At 36.3% G+C, this 20,063-nt stretch overlaps 1 protein-coding gene across 4 annotated transcripts in view; it reads left to right on the top strand.

Moving 5' to 3' along the window:
- The window catches only part of ITCH (itchy E3 ubiquitin protein ligase), a 63,879-nt gene that overhangs the window by 18,609 nt on the left and 25,207 nt on the right, over nucleotides 1–20,063 (top strand). For 2 of the 4 annotated variants that reach the window (XM_075769043.1, XM_075769041.1), the window contains exons 2-7: nucleotides 7,645–7,735; nucleotides 9,727–9,865; nucleotides 12,993–13,117; nucleotides 14,369–14,506; nucleotides 16,655–16,697; nucleotides 18,747–18,916. In XM_075769043.1, the coding sequence (XP_075625158.1) occupies nucleotides 7,666–7,735; nucleotides 9,727–9,865; nucleotides 12,993–13,117; nucleotides 14,369–14,506; nucleotides 16,655–16,697; nucleotides 18,747–18,916 (685 nt within the window). In that variant the 5' untranslated portion in view covers nucleotides 7,645–7,665. The remainder of the gene's footprint in view (nucleotides 1–7,644; nucleotides 7,736–9,726; nucleotides 9,866–12,992; nucleotides 13,118–14,368; nucleotides 14,507–16,654; nucleotides 16,698–18,746; nucleotides 18,917–20,063) is intronic. The other 2 variants (XM_075769044.1, XM_075769042.1) reach the window with 1 other exon arrangement.

The following is a 20,063-nucleotide window of genomic DNA, read 5'->3' as shown; positions in this document are numbered from 1 at the left end:
TTCTGCTGAGGTGCAGGTTATACAAGAAGGCTTCTTGGTGCCTAGAAATGCAAATGAATGAATTCTCTATAATTTTGATGTAAGTCTTTGGTTTAGGAGGCCTGAAGACATAGTTTAATTTGAATTGCAAGGAGTGTTGTTGGAAGCATTTTTCTCTGCAGGTTGAAGTTGATAGACCAGTTTTTCTAATCTGTGCAGTTTGCTTAAGGAACACTGGTGATCCCAGGTATTGAGGTAAAAGTTACAGCGTAAATATCACTGGGTGTCTGGCCACAACATTTCCACAGTTAATCTGTCTTTCTTTGGGCAATCTCTTTGTCTTGATAGTCGGGTTAGATGTTTTTCAGCTTTTCCAACTTGGAAACTTTGGATTCAGAAGAGTTTCCCGTGTTCAGCTCTCTTTTGAAGTGGTAGATATTTAGGAAGAACAAGGAATCGGCACTGAGGATTAGTGTTGTACAAATAATTGTCCGAGTGCATTTAGGAAAGCTGTTTAAGGCTGTTAGTCTGTAGTTCCTCAGTCTTTGCTACTGTAATTTTAAATCTGTTCATGACACAGAATAGAGCCATCTTTTGATCCTATTGTAGGATATCAATATGGTGTCAGACTGATTATCATTCATGTTGTCTGTGAGGTTGCAGGAAATTAGTATAACAAAGCTCAGTGTGAGACTTTACAGGAAGGGAATGTGGTATTTACTTTTAAAGTCTCAAATTAATATGACCCACTCGCACTCATTCTCTCATAATTTCATTTACTCTTTCTCACGCTCTTGTACTTAGAAGTACCAGGATGTTTTTGTGTGTTGAGGTGGTATAGCCAGTGTCTCTTATATGCAACATGGAAGATGGAACTAATGGTATCTGTCAACTGCTTATCATGCTTCAGGTTCCTTTTGGTGACAACAAACTCCTTTTTACACAGATATTTTATATCCCTTTGGGAGTCAAGAGTTGTTTTACGCTTTAGAATCTGGTTTGTTTCAGCCTCCATAAATTTAAGTGAAGGTTAGTGCTAGTTGTTTTTTCCTTATTTGGAATATCCATATCTTTATAGCTACAGTATGTTTTCCTGTTGGGTTGACAGGAAAAGGAATGACATATGTTATGTGCCATAACCACGTTGTCACTCCAGTCTCTTGAAAGCATAGGCTCTTTTGCTGGCCAGTCATCTGTGCTGTAGTCTTATCAGAGTGAAGGCATCCTGGTCTTGACACACACACTGCTCAGTTATATTGCTGCAAGAAGTGTTCTTTGTTATCAGTAAAAGCCATTCTTTTAACCTTTCTTTTGCTGGTTTTTCTGATTTATACATGCACGTTTCATAGAATCATAGAATGGTTTGAATCATCTAGTTTCACCCCCCTACCATGGGCAGGGACACCCTCCACTAGCCCAGGTTGCCCAAAGCCCCATCCAACCTGGCCTTGAACACTGCCAGGGAGCCAGGGGCAGCCACAGCTTCTCTGGGCACCCTGTGCCAGGGCCTCACCATCCTCACAGGGAAGAATTTCTGCCTTCTATTTTCCTTATTTCTCATTAGCTAGCAAGTCTGTAGTAGGGAAAGGACAGAAGTTGGGCAGCTCTTCTCCTGTTTTGTGGTTTATCTATCTTGCTTTTCCCTCATTGCAGCCTCTGAAGGTCATGTCACTTGGGTTGCTTCCCAAACTGATTAAATTGTATTTCCCACAAATATATTTTTAGCTAGTATATTGAATTGACTCAAGTGTTGTCTTTCAGTCTGCATCTCACTCATTCTTATCAGAACAGCTGCCTGTATGCTAGCTTTGTAAATAGTTAAACTTAGTGTGTACACAGCAAAAGGGAGGTGTGCCTGTAGTGCTAACTGACATATCAGTGCTGGCTCTCATCTGGTGAGTACAGTGATTGATAGCAGTGGAGATAGGACAACAGCTCAGTAATTCAACCTGGAGTCTGTTTTAGGACCCATTATGCACTGTATTTCACACTTGTTCAAAAAACAATTTAGGCACCTGGATTTTAAATTTCAACAGATACTTATGTTATGGCAGATACTACTTAGATTTTACTGCATTTTCAGTAAATAGGTGTAGTGCTGCTCACATTCAGTAACGGCCAAGGGAGCTACGCTGCATTCTGCTGTTAAAACCCTCTTTGTTTCCATTCCTTATATAAATAACCTTTGATGCAAACCTCATAATTGCTTCCTTTTCCAACGTGTACTCAACACTCTTATAATCTGTGTCTATTCTTTTCTTTCTGGTTGATTACTCAGCAGTTTCTTTCTGTATGTCTTCTTACTTGTTTGGGCAAAACTGACCACGTCCTTAAAATTTATTTTTGGGGGAAAAAAAAGAGAAAAATGTAAAGCAATAAAAGCAGCTTTGTCAAACCACTTTTGATTTTAAAGATGAAACTTGAACAGTTAAAGTAACTGCAAATTTGCTAAACAAGTTGCCAAACTAGCTGTCTCTGCCTAGGCTTACTGGGTAATTATATCTTAACATTTAAGAGGAAAGAACTTTTCCACAATATGCATGCCTTCAATTAAAAAGAGGCTTCAGTGTTTTGGAGGAAGGAGAGGAAGCATTTGTATTTAATTTCTTGCACAGAAAGTGCAGTAGTTATGTAAACAGGTGACTTTGAACTTTCTCTGAAATATCTAATCTAATCTCTTCTTAATTGTTTGTAGCTCACATACCTGTTGATAAAAAAATTAACTGTTGTAAAGGGGATATGTAACATTTTACATGCAGTTTTTTAAACACAACTTTGTATATTTTACACGTTTTCCAAAAGTCTGTGTTCCTGTGTTATGCAGTGAGGTTTTCAAAACCATTGTTAAAATTACTAGGTATGTTAAAGACATTTTTTCACTATGTGATTTTTTTTTTTTACTGGATATTGAAATGCAAATAGCACTTTGAATTGGTACACCTGTGAAGAGCAGTTTAGCCTGTTCTGAAAATTAATTACTCAACATAAGGCTTACAGCAGCCAACAATGTCCAATTATTTCAGTATTTTTTAAATTATAAAGAGCATGTGCCAACATATTTTCAAAGCTATGCATTTATAATACAGTCACAGGATTTCATTCTGAGCTAGTTGTGTCTTCTATTCTTTCCAATAAATATGAAACAAAATTACCTTCTTCAATAAGTCAGTTCTTTAACATATGAATCCCATTGCTGAATAAAGTTACCATAAGTTAAATTGGTGTGTCACTCTGAAAATCTCTCAAGCCTCTGATAGCATTTTTCTTCTGTTCATACTCCTGATTTTGTGGGATAAGAAGCTCCTTCCCACCTCTTCCCTTACTTTGCTTTAACCAAGAAGCACTCAAAGCTGCTTTTCTCCCCACTCTTTCTCATGATTTCTTAGAATAAAAATAAACGAGGATGCTCCCTTTCTGTCTTCCTTTTTCTGAGAGTGTTTGCAGCATCTGGGCTGCGCTGCTCTACAATTTCTTCTTTCTTCCACACCACTCAGACAAAAAAAAAATAATCTGGTGATGAAGTTTGCTGTCTGGGATTAAAGTGCCACTGAAGATGATGCAGTTTGGCTTAACAGCATCAGGTCATGCTGTAGGGGAGGCTTCTGAGAAAGCACTTTAGTGGAATTCAAAGAACTGAATCCCAAAAGGATGCGTGGACCGAGTTTCCTACTGTGAGGCAGATTTATTTTAAGCAGTGTTTGTTCAAACCTGCCTGAGTACAAACAATGGTATATGCAATTATGAAGCTGAGCATAATTTATCTAATAATCTACACATTATGGTAGCATGTTATAAAAACAAACCAACCTACCTGGCAGTAGCTATGCAGCCACCAAAGAAATTCAGGCAAGCATTTGAATGGTTTATTTCTAATTACAAGAAGATATTAATACTGTATTATTCTATACGATCATTTTATATGCCAAATAATTTGTCTTGTTCATTTCTTAGAAAATTATACTTATGTGATTATGCTTTCAGTGTCTGATACAGAGCTGGCCTGCTCTCTCTGTCACAGCTTTCAAACCTTTCAACTAATATTCCTAAATTTCAAATTCTGGTAGGTTTCTTGGAAATGGGTAGCAGCATCTGAGGGAAAAAATGGCAGTATGGGCTTACTATAATTTAAACCAAAATGAAACCAAATCCCTAAATATTTATGAAGATGTATGTAATTTTCTACTGCAGAAAAAAACTTGAGTATGCATTTTCAGTTGTTTGGAATGAGTTTCAACTTGTGGAAGTCCTTGTTGCATTACAGTGAATTTATAAAGCAGACATATACCTATTTTATAATTATTTCTGAAATTATATTTTTGTTCATAAAATGATTATTTATAACATAATTTGAAAGCAGTCATTATACTCCTTTCCACTGGCAAGAGGTCAAAAGGTCTACTACAGTTAAAATGCTTATTGGTGTTCACACATGATAGCCTCTTCACATCCAGTTGCTGACAGAACTGTTTGTCTTAAGGATATTTGCTTTTCACAGAATCCTAAATATTGTTTCTATTGTAATAAAACTAAATGGCAATATGCTAATGATTAATATTAATAATGATTGAAGGCTGTATGTTGTCTTACATTGTGGTTAAGTTTTTAAGTAGCCCTAGGCTGATTTTGAGTTGAAATCATATGCAGTGTTCCCATTAAAAATAGCTGTTAATACAGTAGTTCCTTACCAGATTTAATTTGTGTGTTATATAAACAAAGAGGAGTTAAATGCTAAAAATTAAGTGTAAATATAGAAATCACCTGGATGTTTGTGACTTGTGGGGTAATTGTCTTTTGCAATCTCTTTGTGCTTCTTCAAAGTGTAATTCATTAATCATTATGGATTCTTATTTGAGTAATTAATTTATTTAGCTTTGTTTCCCAAGAAAACAAGGTATATACAATTCCACCTGCCAATCCAGTTCTGCTCTCTTCTTCCCCTTTTCCAGCGTGTTGCACTACAAACTTTCTTAATTGCTGATCCATTCCAGTTAAAAATTGATGGAGGTATCAAACTCGATTAAATTTCTGTGAGTAATGAAAAATCTGGATAGAGTATATACATGCATGGTAGGAAAGAGAGTTAAATTAATGCCCAACTGAGAGAAAAGCAATTATTCCTTGCTAGATGCGTGGCTTGGAGCCAGCTATTCTGCTTGCTGAGTCTTTTCCAGCTGGCACTTAAGGGGAGCAGAAGAGGCATTGGGGCGAAGGTATTCAAAAACATGAAAAGAGAAATAGGGATATTGAATTGCAGGGCACAGGTAAACTGCTGCTTCTTCCTCTGGAACTCTCGTTCTCTTTCCTGGCTAACTATTAAAGAGCTCGCTTTAAGTGAAGAGCCTCTGGATTTTAGCAAGCGTGCAATAAAATAAGACTCTTCAGTTTTATTGTTCAAAAATAATTAGAAACTTGATGGTAGCTGAGACACCTAAACAATGCGTAGTGTAGTTTCTTTTTTTAAGAAGTATTGGGAGGCAATAGATTCTTGAAATTTTACTTCAGTCAGTGAAAACTGTCTCACTACATACACGCTTGGACCTGCACGTGCTAACTCAACAAATGTTTGCAGACAGTTATTTCAGTTGTGATTAAGCTAGAATTTTTTCTGCATATTTGCCATGAAAATTATCAAATATTAATAAAATCGTTAATGAGTTTATTTTGCAGGCTTAGAAATTAAAGTTAACTTTAGCATGTGCTTCTGAATGAATGTTATATGCCATATGTGCTTACTGTACGACTTCAGTTGAAAATTATCACCTAATTGCATTAGTATTATGTGCAGCTTTACTTCTCCAGGTGGAAAACAGCAGCTCTTCTGTAAATGCTAACTAAAGCCTAACTCCTTTAGGCTATCCAGTATGTCTGTATTGGGCTAGATGCTATTCAACTGCTTTCTTAAAGCATAAAGGATACCTAGTGAGTTTGGTAGAACTAATCACAGGATCAGAATTAAGAATTGTCCTCTAAATCTTTTGAATGTAGACTACTTTTGAAATACTTAAATTAAAAGCATTTTCACTCTAGCAGGATTTAGATTTGTGTGATTCACAGCTGGGATGTAGTAATTAATAGTACTGAACTCCACTAATAACATTACTATATACTGTTTAAGCAAGTCATTAGTACTTTTTTGGTGGTGTCATGTTCTCCAGTAGTTAACACTAGCATCAGCAAGCAGTAGGATACAAGAACTTACAATTTTACCACTTTTGAAATACCTGTGGAATTATCAATTGCACAGTAATTGTCACAGTATACAGACTTCTGCTTCAGACTGCAGCCTCTAAAAAGAAAGTGGCAATATTCAGATCTGGTCTCCTTTTACAAATTCTGTTTTGCATGGCATGCAGAGGATAAGACATGTACTTGTTTAGACTGCTTGTGCCGTTACCAGTTCATACCTATAGCCTTTTGTACTCAAAATACAGGAATCAGCAGCTTAAGCTAACATGTTACTTTCCTTGTTGGAAAGAATGTTGTATGGAGAAAATGACCTGAGAGCTGGCACGTGATAGTTGATCTGCTTTGGGATTCAGATTCGGTGGCTGGCCAGGGATGTGCAGCAGTGGGCTGGGAGATTTGCGCAGGCGTGTAGGTGGATGAATGCTTTTGCAGTAGGTTAAGACCACAGAAGACAGTGAGGAAATGGCACAATGGCGGGAACATGGCAGGAGAGGGATGCACTAAGTAGTCTGGAAGTTGTATCTAGCTGGTAATTGGGAGTCTTCAATAACCCATTCATTTTCCAGTGGGTAATCTGCTATAGAGGTTTATATCTAGTTTAGTTAGTAAGGGATGTTGAGCTGAAAATGTGTTTTAAAAATTAATAGGAGATAAGGATATCTGGATATTTCCAAAGTTATGTCTATTTTTAATATAATAGCACACTTTCATTTCTGTCTGTTAATATTGAAGCTATGTGATGCATATTGTCCACTTTCTCCCTCTCCTCCCCCCCCAATACTGAATTGAATTAAGTTCAAAGACTAGCAGGAATACCTGCTTGCTTTGGTGCTGAGAGGATCAGGCTAGCACGGGTGTGAGGCTTAGCATGTGGTAAGAGGGAAGGTTGGGCTGTCAATGAAGGTTGTCTTACCCTCTTTCAGAAGCGATATATTTCCTCTTTTAGTGAAGTGCTTTGTAGAATTACAGCCCCTGTTTGTAGACTTGATCTGACCAAGTGAAAACCAAAGACGTATGGAAGCAGGTTTCTCTAAATTTGAAAATGACTTCTTAATTTAGTAATTAATTTTCAGTCTTTTTCCAATGCTTGTGGATTGTGGTTTGTTTTTAGTTTTGTTTTTTAAACCAAGTAATACTTGACATGGGAAGATAAACTTCTAACCTAGGACTTACGACATCAAAATAGGCAGATATTTTCAGACATAAGAGGTACAGCAAATTTTGCAATTAGAACATCATTCGCTCTCAGTTAATTGGCAAATTGAAGGGACAAAATCAAAAGACCTCTTTTGCCTAGGACGTGAATATTTACAGATCATGTAATAATAGAGAGTAAGCCCTTTGTAAGCTATTTTCTGTGCTTTGGGGAAATGGGGAGGAACTAGAAAGAAAACAAGTGTGGTGGGTTTGTTTGCAGTATAATGTATCTACATGTCAAAAAACAGATGATTTGATTTTTTACATTGTCTCTTCATCCAGATTCAAGATCCAGCCCATATTATGGCTGGCAGTGGGTCCAAATCAGGACTATCCAGTGGGTTTTCCATGAAATCACAGCTTCAAATCACTGGTAAGCCTTTTGAAAGGATGTATCTTTTCTGGTTAGAAATGTAAAAGTGTTTTTCTCACAATGAAACAGAAGTTACTAGTATGTTGCATTTCAGAAAGTTTTGAGTTGTAGGAAGAGAAGTCACACAATAAAATCGATGGTGTTATGCCATCACTACTTGGCAGAAATATAGCTATTTTATTCAGGATTTTATCTAAAATGCATTGTGAAATGATACATTTTTGTGTAAAAAAGGAAGGAATATTTCTTTTTGAATGCTGTTAAGTAAATTGTACAGAACAGTCCTCTTTGAAATGTAGTAATGTAATACAATACTGCTTTCAGTTGCTAACGCTTGATATAATTCCAAATCTAACACTTTCTCCTAACAATCTCTTTACATCTCAGGCTAAGTGAATCTGAACTACTGTTCATTAAATTTGACTTACTGCTTCTCCCTTGATACATGTTTTTATGGCCACCATTGTAAAGGAGCTTTAATAAAAGTGTTGGTGAGAATATTACTGTAATTGAGAACCTGTAGATTGCATAGGAATGGATTTACCTGATGTGCTTTGCTTTTTTTAGTGCCCCACCAACAAAGCGGCTGTTGAAACTTAATTACCAAGTTTTCCTCACTTTTGCTCTCTGACAAATTTTACTGCAGCATAAAAGCTGAAATCTGGGAATGGGAGATCTGTGGATGTATGCAGGTCTATGTTTAGAAGCATCAAGGGTAAATTTTGCACCCTTAGTGTGAAAGAACTGTGGGTATATGCGGAAGTTTCACAAAGTTGTTGCTGTCTAAGGCTTGCTCCATTAAAGGTCTGTGACTTGCATAAAGTGAAGTTGAAGAAATGTCTCAGTGTTTAGAATTGAGAATGTTCAGATGTTTGAACAATTCTTAATTTCTGTAGAAGTTTAGCTACAGTCTGCAAGCAAGCTATTTCCTGTGCAAGTATGCATTACATTTTTGTAGACGTTTCTGTAAACAGCACCCCCCCACCTGCCCTACCCTCACCTCCCTGTTCTGCTGTCCTCATTAATTTTAAATGAACTTTCAGGTTGTCTGGCTAAGAAAGAACCTTGAGAGTAGGTACAAGACTGCTGATTTGTGGTGCCTCAAAGTAGGTCTTGATGCCTTTGAGACAGCGAGTCATGTTGAGACATGAGATGCTGTAGTATAGAAGTACTGGAGATAAGAAGGGAAGGGGACCTATTTGTGAAAATCAGTGTTAGCTAACTGAAGTTAATTTTTGTAAGATGTCTGTAATATACAGAGAAAGGGTTTCCTTTGGGACCAGTTCAGAGCAGTTTATACTAAGCTACTTCTCTAAATCTCTAAAGGAGCATAGACTATAAAGGGAATCTAGGTAGATTAGCCATATGGACTTGAATTAGTCATCTTTTTTAAGGATGTAGTGCAGCTGAGGTGGGTGACGAAAACACAGAAGACCAAGTTGTTGTTTGTTAGAACAGAGTGGAGTTCACTGGCCGATTGGAAGTGATAATATATTGGTCCCAAGTACTGTATTGTGAGTTTAGTGTTGCCAAGGAATCCAAGAACACTCCTAATGTAAGAGTCAAATCTCCAGGGTAGACTTGTGCACACACATGCTTCTTCGGCAAAATGGAGGCTTTGAGCTTTTTTAACAAGCAAGTGTAATAAACTCCAGGAATTGTCTTGGCTGGTGGTAGACAGGAGAAGGTTATACAGGATATTTTCTACTTTCAATACCTAAGCGCTTTTGTGGATCTTACACTGATTGTTATTAATCATAGTGTCTGATGTTACAGAAGAACTGTTCCATCTTTGGGGTATTTGTGGGAGCTATAGCATTGTATAAAATGAACTGGAATACAAGAGCATTTTTGTCTAACGCATTTTTTTTTTGAGTGTAATTGTCAGGCATCAATGACCTGATACTTGAATACTGAAGCACACAACTGAAAAATATTATTTGCAATTGAAATCTTATTGACTAAATGATTATTTTTCTCTTTCTTAACAGTTATTTCAGCAAAACTAAAAGAAAAAAATAAATGGTTTGGACCTAGCCCTTATGTGGAAGTCTCAGTAGATGGACAGTCAAAGAAGACAGAAAAATGTAACAATACAAATAGTCCAAAGTGGAAACAGGATCTTACAGTGTAGGTTTGATGGGTTTGGTTTTCAATTTATTTGAGCTAAATTAATGCAATTGACAGTGGTTAATTAAGGATTGTATTTTTAAGCAAGGCATTCAATTTTACATGATATGAAGATATTTGTGTAATTTTTGGAGCAAATATACTACAGTCTGGAATATACATTTACAAACTATTGCATTATGTCCTATGGAAAGGAGGCAGTGCTTACGAAGGAATGTATTCTGTATTAATGTATGTGGCATATCAAAGGAGCTTTAATTCTGTGAGTAGTGAGGACAGTAAGGTAACTTGATATTAAAACTGACAGTCCAATGCATGTTTTTGTTGTCACATTGAAGGTTACAGTGTTTCAGAAATATGATGGCTGAAAAGTATAGCTGTTCTTTGTGTACCACTTTGTTGTGTACCGTGCCATAGCACAGGTAGTTAGCTCTGTCTTGTGCATGTCTAAATTCAGTCACAAATATAAAATTCCTGATTAATTTATGCCTTCTGAGTACAAAACTAACATTAGATTCAAGATGAACGCAGCTGTTGATGTTTACTTGGCTAAGTATTTGTGTTGTGAGATGATAGGAAGTATAAAGCACAGAAAAAATGATCTGCAGCTTCTATAAAATTTAGTTTTCTCTTAAGAATGTGTCACATGGAACACTGAGATGAAAGTCAGTCTTGTGCTTGCACATTTGCTTATGCTTAAATTCTAGATTACTATTCTTGAGGCACCTTGAACATTCCTGCCTGATGAAAACCTTGTTTGTGCCTGTTCTTGTCTTGTAATTCAGATTATTATGAATTTCTAGTTACTAGTATTTACCTTACTTTCCACTGCAAAGAATTATTTTAAGAAAAAGAAAACCTTGTGCTTTACATGCATATCAATGTGCAAGAGCAGAATTTTCTTTTAGCTTTTAAAGCCTGCCTTTGTTTCTTTTCTGTTTTTTTTTTAATTGAAATCTTTGTAGCTTACACTACAAGTCCACACAATAATATGTAGGCAATTTTTACTCTTGTTCAGAAAACGCTGAACAGACACCCAATGCATATCAACCTCATTGAAGATTACATTAATGCTACATGGAAGTTAGTGGAGTAAGTTAATTGGTTTTTAGGAAATATTTTCACACAGCTTCTTACATTCAGATTCAGAATAAAAAGGAAAAGTGTAACAGCTTCTGCAGATCCGTTAGGTGGACCTGCATATTCTGAAGGGGTTGCCCGACTCTGAAAGTCTAGACTTACAAGCCATATACAAGGAAATTATCCACTGAGAAAATAAGCAGTCATTTGTAATACCTGTTTCTCACAATTAAAATAATTTAAAAATATATAAATGTTAGAATGTTCCGTAAAGAAAAAGAGTATTAGTATTAAAAATTATTTTGAATTTTAGCTATTGGGTATTTAAAAAAAACAACAAACAAACCCAAAACCCCAGAAATGTGTTCCTACCATGTCAGCAACTGATATGGATGTAAATTTGTTTCTCTGTTGTAAGACTCCTCAAAACTCAAGGGAGCATGAGGGGTAGGTGAATATTTTACCACTATGAGCAACTTTCTTGGGGGGGGGAAGTTTTGTGAGTCCAGTCTTAATTGTAATATCAACTATTTTGTGATGCTCATCTTTCTGCTGTTGTCAGAATACTTTTAAGAAGGAAAAAGAAAAATCTAGGCTTCTAGGTTTTCCTTATCACCAGGAGAGTTCCTTTATTCTCCAAGATTTGCTTGATCACATACACTATATCAGCTGCCATCATCTTGCTGCAAAATGTTTGGTGAGATTTAGCAGTTTTGAAATAAGCATGGTTTGATTCAGCTTGTTTTGGAGCTAGAGGGAGGAAGACAAAGTAACTGCTGTGGCAGAAAATATTTCTGTTTGCATGTGTTTCTTCTCCAGTAAAGGGCTCTCCCAGTACATAACTGTTGGAATCGATCTGGGAGTGGGGAAGGTCTTACCGCAAAGGTAATCCTTAATCAAGAGCTTTCAGGTTTAGGGAGTGACTCTGCCGATGGCTTTTCTAGGAGCAGAGATGGACCTTCTTTACCACAGGCTGACAAATTCAAACTGTTTGTTTGGCAGAGGCTACAGTATTGCGGTTTTATGACCTTACCAGCCCACAAGATTTTTTCACAGGGAACTTTGTCTCTTGTTTGGACTATGTAGAGGCCTACCTCACCACTGTTTGTACTGTGCCTAACTCTCTGGAAGGCATATTTCCAGGTTATAGCACCATGCTTTGAATGAAGTTCAGATTTTTGTGTTACTAAAACAAGTGAAAATTTAAGAAAAGCCCCAGGGAAATGAAAGGGGGTTAGAAATAAGTGGTCAAATTCTTCTTTGAATTACTTGATTTGAAATGAAGAGAAACTTGTGATAATTGGATCCATAAGGGACTTTTCTGGTAGTAAACCTGGAACCAATTCTCCAAGGACATAATCAAATTAGCACACTGTAGAAGTAACATATCCTCCTCCTGGAAATGGTGAGGGAAGGTTTTGAGTTGTTAAGCCATGGAAGGTGTAGTGTGTTCTGTTCTCAGTAAATGCATTGTGAAGCCAGAAGTATGCTAGTAAAATGTTAACCAGTATTGAATATATTCCTGCTTCTTGTCATAATATGATGCAAGTATGTGCCAGCTTATTAGGGGAACAGTAATCTTCTAAAAATACTTGAAATAATTTTTATTATTTCCAAGTACTTCCTCTTTTATGGGATGTTCTAAAATTTTCTGATAACCTCTTCAGAGAGCAAATTTATGGTCTTCCCTCTCTATGAAAAATTCTCACATCAAGGTACGCAAATGCTGAACACCCATGAAATGTGAACCTGCAAGAATCAGTCTTTTTTTCTAATCCTGGTTACAATCAGATGCTAATTGCAAGCTGGTAGTTTTTCTATAGATATTTCCCTTAAAATAGTAATATTAAAAAAATGCACTCAGTCTATGAACAGTCTTACAAACGTGACTGCATCTAGAATGTGATAATTAGAAATGGTTTGATGTTACCACCACTTTTTCTTTGTTTTTAAATAATTTTAAGTGACAGTTGAAGTAGATTGCTCATTTCACCCACTTCCCCTGCGAACAAATGCCCTTACACAATGCTCAACTTTTTCTTTTCAGAATTGTCACTCCTGTAAGTAAATTAAACTTTCGAGTCTGGAGCCATCAAACATTAAAATCTGATGTCCTTCTGGGAAGTGCTGCTCTGGATATTCATGAGACTTTGAAATCAAACAGTATGAAGCGTAAGTACAAGATTAACAATACCTTGGAATGCCGCAGAATTTGTCAGGAATTGCCTGTTGACAAATGCTGTGTGCAACTCTGTAGATGGCCCTTAAGAATTCCTTTTGTTGCTACAGATCGCATTTATGAGCTTCCTCCTATTTTTTCAGTGTAATCTTTTTTTCATTACACAGTCAGCTATGGCGTCATTGAAAACATGGTATTTTTCACTTTGCCTAGTATGTGCAAGAGTGAAAGCCTAATTAAAGAGTGTTTCTTTTTATATAGCTTAAAAATGAAAACTCTGATATGTTCCTGATGCTAGACCAGGAAATGTGTAAAGTTATTTTTGTTTGAAATAGGGATATGTTGTATTATTTCATGCATCTTGGAACTAGTTAGCCTTTAGGCAGTATGTGCATCCTGTGAAGCTTGAAAGAGAAATATAGAATTCCACACACCTTTTACAGAATTTATGGTGCTACAGCATATAGCTTCGTGCTGTCGTACTCATGTTCTGTCCTTTAAAGAAGTGTTTGCTTCTGGACTTCAGATGTGGGTATCGTAAATGCAGCACGTTAATAGCAGTGTAATAAGCTGTCCTCCTGATGAAGTGTTACTGTCCTGCTGAATCTGGGTGAAAATTACCTTGGGTAACTACAATGGTCTGTGTATGTCACCAGATACCCTACTGTAATTCACTGGATTTTGTTTCAAACCATTTCATCAAGAACATTTATTTAGAGTTCTGTTTCACTGAAAAACAGCTATTTACCCTGAAAACACCTTTGGTCTGGGGATATGATGCAAAATCTTCACATTCTGGACATGAATCTTGTTGTCATTAGATGAATGTGAAATATTTTAATCAAAAGATAGAATTGATATCTGCTCTGTATGAAGAATAAGGTGAATTACATTTCCTAACTATAGGTTTTTGAGGACAGGTGTATTAATTGCTTTTGAAGTGTGGGCAGAAATGTGAGGTTCAGTCTCTGCTGTAATGATAATCCTTTCTTTAGGCCACAAGAAGATTATTGCTTCAGTTTTCCCCTTTTTGTAGAAATAATAGCTTTTTACTGACATCTGGAAATGATTAGTTTTACCACACAAAACATAAAAAATTATGGAGAAATAGAGCTGTAGTTCTGGGTTTTGTTTTGTTGTTGTTTTTTGCCCTTGATCTCTGTGGTCTATGATTGGCTTCTTGAATAAAATGCACTTTTTTTGTCATGTAAGATAAAGTTCCATTCTTTTCTGTACTTTTTCAGTTGAGCAGGTAGTGGTGACATTGCATCTTGTTGGTGACAGAGAACCAGCAGAAGTGGTAGGAGATTTGTCTGTCTGTCTAAATGGGATGCAGGTAGATCCTGAGCTCCTGACGAATGGTGATGCCTCAAGTACAAGAAGTAAGTAACTTTAATTTCACATGTGCCCTCTACATATATCTGGTATACAAAGCTTTTTCTTCTGGAAACTTTAAGACAATGTTTTAATAATCATAACAACAGTGGTTTCTATAACTTTCTGTTTGCAGAGACCAGAACTCTTATGCATTTTTATTTGAGGTGAAGTTATAGTCAGATGCAGGCAGTTTTCAGCCTTACTGTAATGAAGATCAGCACCTTTATTTTCTGAATTTTGCTAACTTATATCTAGCAATCCTAAACTTTAATGAAAGCCTGTAGCTTCCCTGAATGCTTAATAACATCACAGACAGAAAAGAACAGAAAATAAGTTAGTTTGATACAGTAATAATTCTGCTTACTAGGAAACATCTGCTTATATTAATTTTTCTTAAAATACCTCATTTAAATAAATGTTTTCATAGATTTTGTTCCCCATGGAGTGCTGCAGAGAGGGATCCATTATCCTGTTTAGTTGGTGCCTTCAGTTTCAGATAGCTAGTATGATTTTTAACGGAAAATCTTGAATACATGTAAAATGTGTAATTACACTAAAATAAAAAATAAGGAGGTTTAATTCCATTGGTGCAGAACAGGCAACGGAGCACTTTTGAGGGTAATGTACATTGTAAAGTAGAAATAGGTTAAGAAGTTACTTCTCCAGAAGGCAGTATTGGAGAGACTGTCTGCTGTAGCAAGTAAGCTAGGCACTTAATTGGCAATTTTTAGGCTTCCGGGCTTTTTTTTCAAGGACTAGAGGGAGTTGCTTTGTGAAATTGAATGAACACACTAGCTTTGTATCCATTATTTCTTAAAGCTTTTAGTCCACCTTTCTTTGCATCTTGTTAAAAGGATCAATCACATGATCTGATAGTGTGGGATTTATTTTTTTTTTTTTGTAAATAAAAGCCAAATGCTGGGATTGTGTGGGGCTTGTAGAACAGGGCTGGGGTATGTTGATAGAAATACCTAGTGAAAGTAACAAATTTTCCTCTTATGCAATATTTGGTTTTCATTTGTGCTTTCTTCCATTTCCTGAAATTCACCTGCTGAGAAAAAGGCATGCAGGGAACTGAGTGCCATAGACAGCTTTGGGCTCGACAGGAAAGGCAGGTGTTGATATTCCAAGGCAGAAGTTCAGCAGAGGGTTCACAGATAATCAGGGGACCGAAGCACATGAGGAAAGAGTTACATCTTAAAAGTAGTCTAACACAGTCTTATTGTACTGGCTAAAGGTACTTGCAAGCAAATACATTGTTTATTGAGTAGCTTTTAAAGTTTTCAGTTTCCAGGATTAAAATCACTTCTGCGCGCAGCCCACTAGCAGCACATTATCATAAGCCTTTACATGACTACATCCTTGTCTTCCGCTTAAATCTGTACATAGTTCCCATCAGAATTGATATCTGATTTCTTTGTTAATGACATTTGTTTAATTCTATGGAAATAAAGTATTTGTGCTGTCTATATGAATGAGTTCTGTGCTGCATATTCAAGTATTGCAAGTGCTGGCACAAAAGGCAAATATTTCCAGGCTGGCTGAATAAGCAGTTGTCAAATGTTTGCGAATCTAGACTGAGCTGCTATAATTCTATTTGGAGTGCAGCCATATTTTGTACCTGCTTGAATGCCTTTATGCTAAATAATCTTCAGAGAAAGGGAAGGGTCCAGGCTAGAGAGTCCCAGAAAACAAAGCCCCTGTGGTTGCTTGCTAGTCAACCAGAGAGAAGATTTTAGAGAAGTTGTTGCTCTTCCTGCTTTGCCTGTCATCATTGAAAAGGGAGAGGATATGAAAAGCCAGCTCCACTCAAAGAATGGAGAACACTGCTTGATACTGCTATAAGGACAGGAGGCAATGCTACTGAACTGTGTGTTTGGGGATACTCATACAGTCAAACGATATCCTGTTATATCTTCCGTAAGGTGAAAATAGTACTCACAGTGGCAGTGGTTTAAAAATAACGTTCACACGCACATATACATAGACATGCAAAATGTGTATGTTTTGAAATAAGACAGTACATAAGCAGCACATAATGTATCACCTCCATGTTTACAAGAAGCGTGAGCATTAAAGACTCCTTCTTTTCTTGCAAATGATTCAGAATGTTGCTTATACTTCTATTGTCGTCTTTTTTTCTGGTATTTAAGGTCCTACACAGAATGATAGCTCCAAAGTAAAGAACGATACACGGTAAGACTTTTTTCCTCTTCTTGTACTGCCTTTTTGTGTTTGCAGTTCTGAGAGCGGAATTGTATGTTTTATACAGAAGACAACTGAAAAATTTCTGAGTACGCTCTGCAACAGTATCTGTTAAGATTTGAGCATGTCCTAAACAAAAATACTGTACCATTGTACATTCACATTTTAAATTGTTTTCCATATGAGTCCCATCTTCTAGCTTCCATTTGCCTCCATACCTGACTGATCTTTTGGGTTTTTCCCTTTGTGTTCCTCATCCTTCTCCCGGTGATTAACAAAAGTAAATTAAATATAAAAAAAAAAATCTCACTGGTGAGTAAATGGCACTAGTTATTTTGACACTATTTTGCTTTATAGCATGGAGGTATCAGAATTATATTTAGCTTTGTTAAGAAGATACGAAAAACTGTCTAGCAGTTGCAATGTTTTAAGGTCGATACCGGATTATGTAACCTGTTTCCTGGTAGGATAAAAGTGTGACTGTACTTGATGGTGATTAACATGCAGTGAGCACCATGCCACTTTAATTAGTTACCAGTACTACAAGTTTTTTAAGTATCTCTACAATGCACAATGCTTTTGGATGACATCTGGAGTAGCTAAGTTAAATTTCACTATTTTTTTTTAATAATTGTAACTCTTTTAGCTATGTCATCTAGAGTCTTCCCATGAAAGTTTATTTTTGTTGTTTCCTTTTCATGCTCAGAAGAATATTTCCATGCTTGGGTATTCAGAATGCCTGAGTGTGTAATAGTATAATAATAATAGCTGAGTTGGTTTTAGTATCAACAGTGGGGTTTTTGGTGTTCATTAAAGGTCCATTTTGAGGATCATGTAAATGATCTGGAATATGTCTTGTAGTGGTTATTGTTACATGTATAGTAATGTTTTCATACACAACTGGTCAAATACACTAAAGATAAAAGGTTACACTTTTGACTTTAGTGTTCGAACAGCAGCAGTATGCTTTCTGGGACTGAGGAAAACCTAGGGTATCTCTCTTGTGAACTTCGTATCACTACATGCTAAACTTCAGATTTTTACATGCTTTCATAGCTATTTACTTTGAAATTGGTGTGGTATGGTATGAATTGTGTACCACACCTGGTATAGAGCAGAAGCGTGTTTGACAGTGATATCGAGGTCAAATGTACACAATTCTACCTGGTCCTCTATGACTTGTGATTTACTTAGGCTTACCTACTGTTTTATATTTTGTGTACATTTAAAGCAATGTAATTTTAGAGGTACTGGGCTGAAACTGTAAGCTATGGTTTTATTACTGATGGCTTATGTACTTGACCTGCCAATCCACTAGAATTTTAGTTGACAATCTTTTTATTTTGCTCAACATATTCTGAAAACAAAATGCTTTAGAAGTAATGCTTTACCTGTAACTCTGCTTAAGGAGCTACAAATATATCAGAATAATACACTGCTAAGTATAACTGAATAGTACAGAGTGGGTGAGTATTGCTATTTAGTTTCTTAATTCTTGTGAAGTTGAGAAGCTTATATTCAGAGCTGTTGGTCAAAATTTTAATGCTTAGTCCTAAATTTTCTAGCCCTTTCCAGAATTGAGTTTAGAGGCAAAATTGGTGTATGCATAAATAAGCCTTCTAAAAATTTGAAGCATTTTGTGTGTTAGGAGCATATGCTAGCCCTGTGGAGCAAATGCATTCAGACTGTTCTCAGGTCTCAGCTTTCCATCTCGTTAGAGACAAGTGGAATTCATGGGCAGAAATAGCTGAGCAGCAAAATCCGGAGCTTGGGCCTAAAGGCAGGTATATCAGGTTGGGAAATGAAAGAGGAGATTTCAGTGACAGATACATCTATTTCACAACCTTTTAATCAGTTGAGGTTTCATGTACCTCAGGAGATAAACTCTTACTATGTTTATATAGATGTATAGGTTTTTGTAATTATTATGAATGTAAGAATCTCACCTAGTCATAACTATTACATTCTAGTGTCTTCCATTGTTTAATGTCATCAATGCACTGTTAGAAAAGTTCTCCTTTCTGTTTGTTCCTGCAAAAGGACTAACTCAAATGGCCTTGAAAGCTGTGAAGATGGTGCTCCCAATGAAAACAAGACTGTTAATGGCAGTGATTCTCCATTACTCACAAATGGAAACTGCAAACCGTCTAGACCTCCCAGGCCTTCTAGACCACCTCCACCCACTCCCCGCAGACCCACTTCAGTAGCTGGTATGTATTCTAGGGCCAGGCACTCATTTCAAAGCTGCACCCTCTTTGAATGAACATTTTTAACTACATTTTTTCATAGTAAAGTCTTGGACATATAACTTCTGAAGGACTATTTTTTTAGCTTGCATTCAATACATGACATTTAATCATTGTTCCTATCATTAGAAATTTCTTGCTTCCATGTCTGCTAAGCAATGATTGCAGTGATATGGCTACATGTAGTGGAGCTGGGACCAAAAGAACACAACTGAATGCTATTATCGCACTAAGACATCTGCTGAGTGTGAGGCTTGAGATGAAGTCTACTGAAGGACTCACAGAACTGTCTCAAGTTGATAATATTGCGTTCTGAAATACTAGTTAGTTGTTTCTGCAATTCTAGTTAAATTCTGTGCAATAGCAACATTTAAAACATTTGTTACTCTTTTGCACTGAAAGAATAGATTTTTTTTTTTATTTGATTATTTAGAAACTACAAAACTTTAAGACAAGTAGTTCTGAAAAGTTAGTTGATGTTTTTAGGGTAACTCCTTCACCCTCATACGCTGCTATCTGTTTCAGTAGTCTCATTATTACAATTGATAAATGTGGAGACTGGATGGGAAACTGCCATACAGCAATTACTTTAAAAGATTAATCCAGTGTAGTTCAGTAATAAGTCCTGACATGTGTACAACTTTTAATCCCACCCACCAAATGGCATTCAGAAAAAACTGAAAAAAATTAAAGAATGTATCTATTCCCCTCCTATTCTGATAATTTCTTTTCGTGCAATCTCAGATCTCTTCCTGAAAATTTTATGCTTATTATCTCTTAAATTATCATTCCAAATAATAACTGGAAAATAATTAATGCAAGAATGCAATCAGTGCAAGAAAGCAGTTTTTTTGTTTATAACATTTAGTGTTTACAGAATGTAGACAATTTGTTTTGGTAAACGTGATTTATTATATCAGAAATATCAAAATTGTGCTGTTGATGGCAGTTCTTGGATTAAAGCATTTTTACAAAGTGAGATAAAATTGCTTTTTAGTTTTTGTGTAAGCTGTAAAATGTGGCCGTGTGCCTGCACTTTGAAATACCAGTTCTTGCATGTTTACTTTTGTGATTTACAACTTCTAAAATAGATTGGCGATAAATACCAGTT

This window comes from Balearica regulorum, chromosome 16 (genome assembly GCF_011004875.1).
Source record: "Balearica regulorum gibbericeps isolate bBalReg1 chromosome 16, bBalReg1.pri, whole genome shotgun sequence".
Classification (NCBI taxonomy): domain Eukaryota; kingdom Metazoa; phylum Chordata; class Aves; order Gruiformes; family Gruidae; genus Balearica; species Balearica regulorum.
This window is presented reverse-complemented; position numbering and strand designations above follow the sequence as displayed.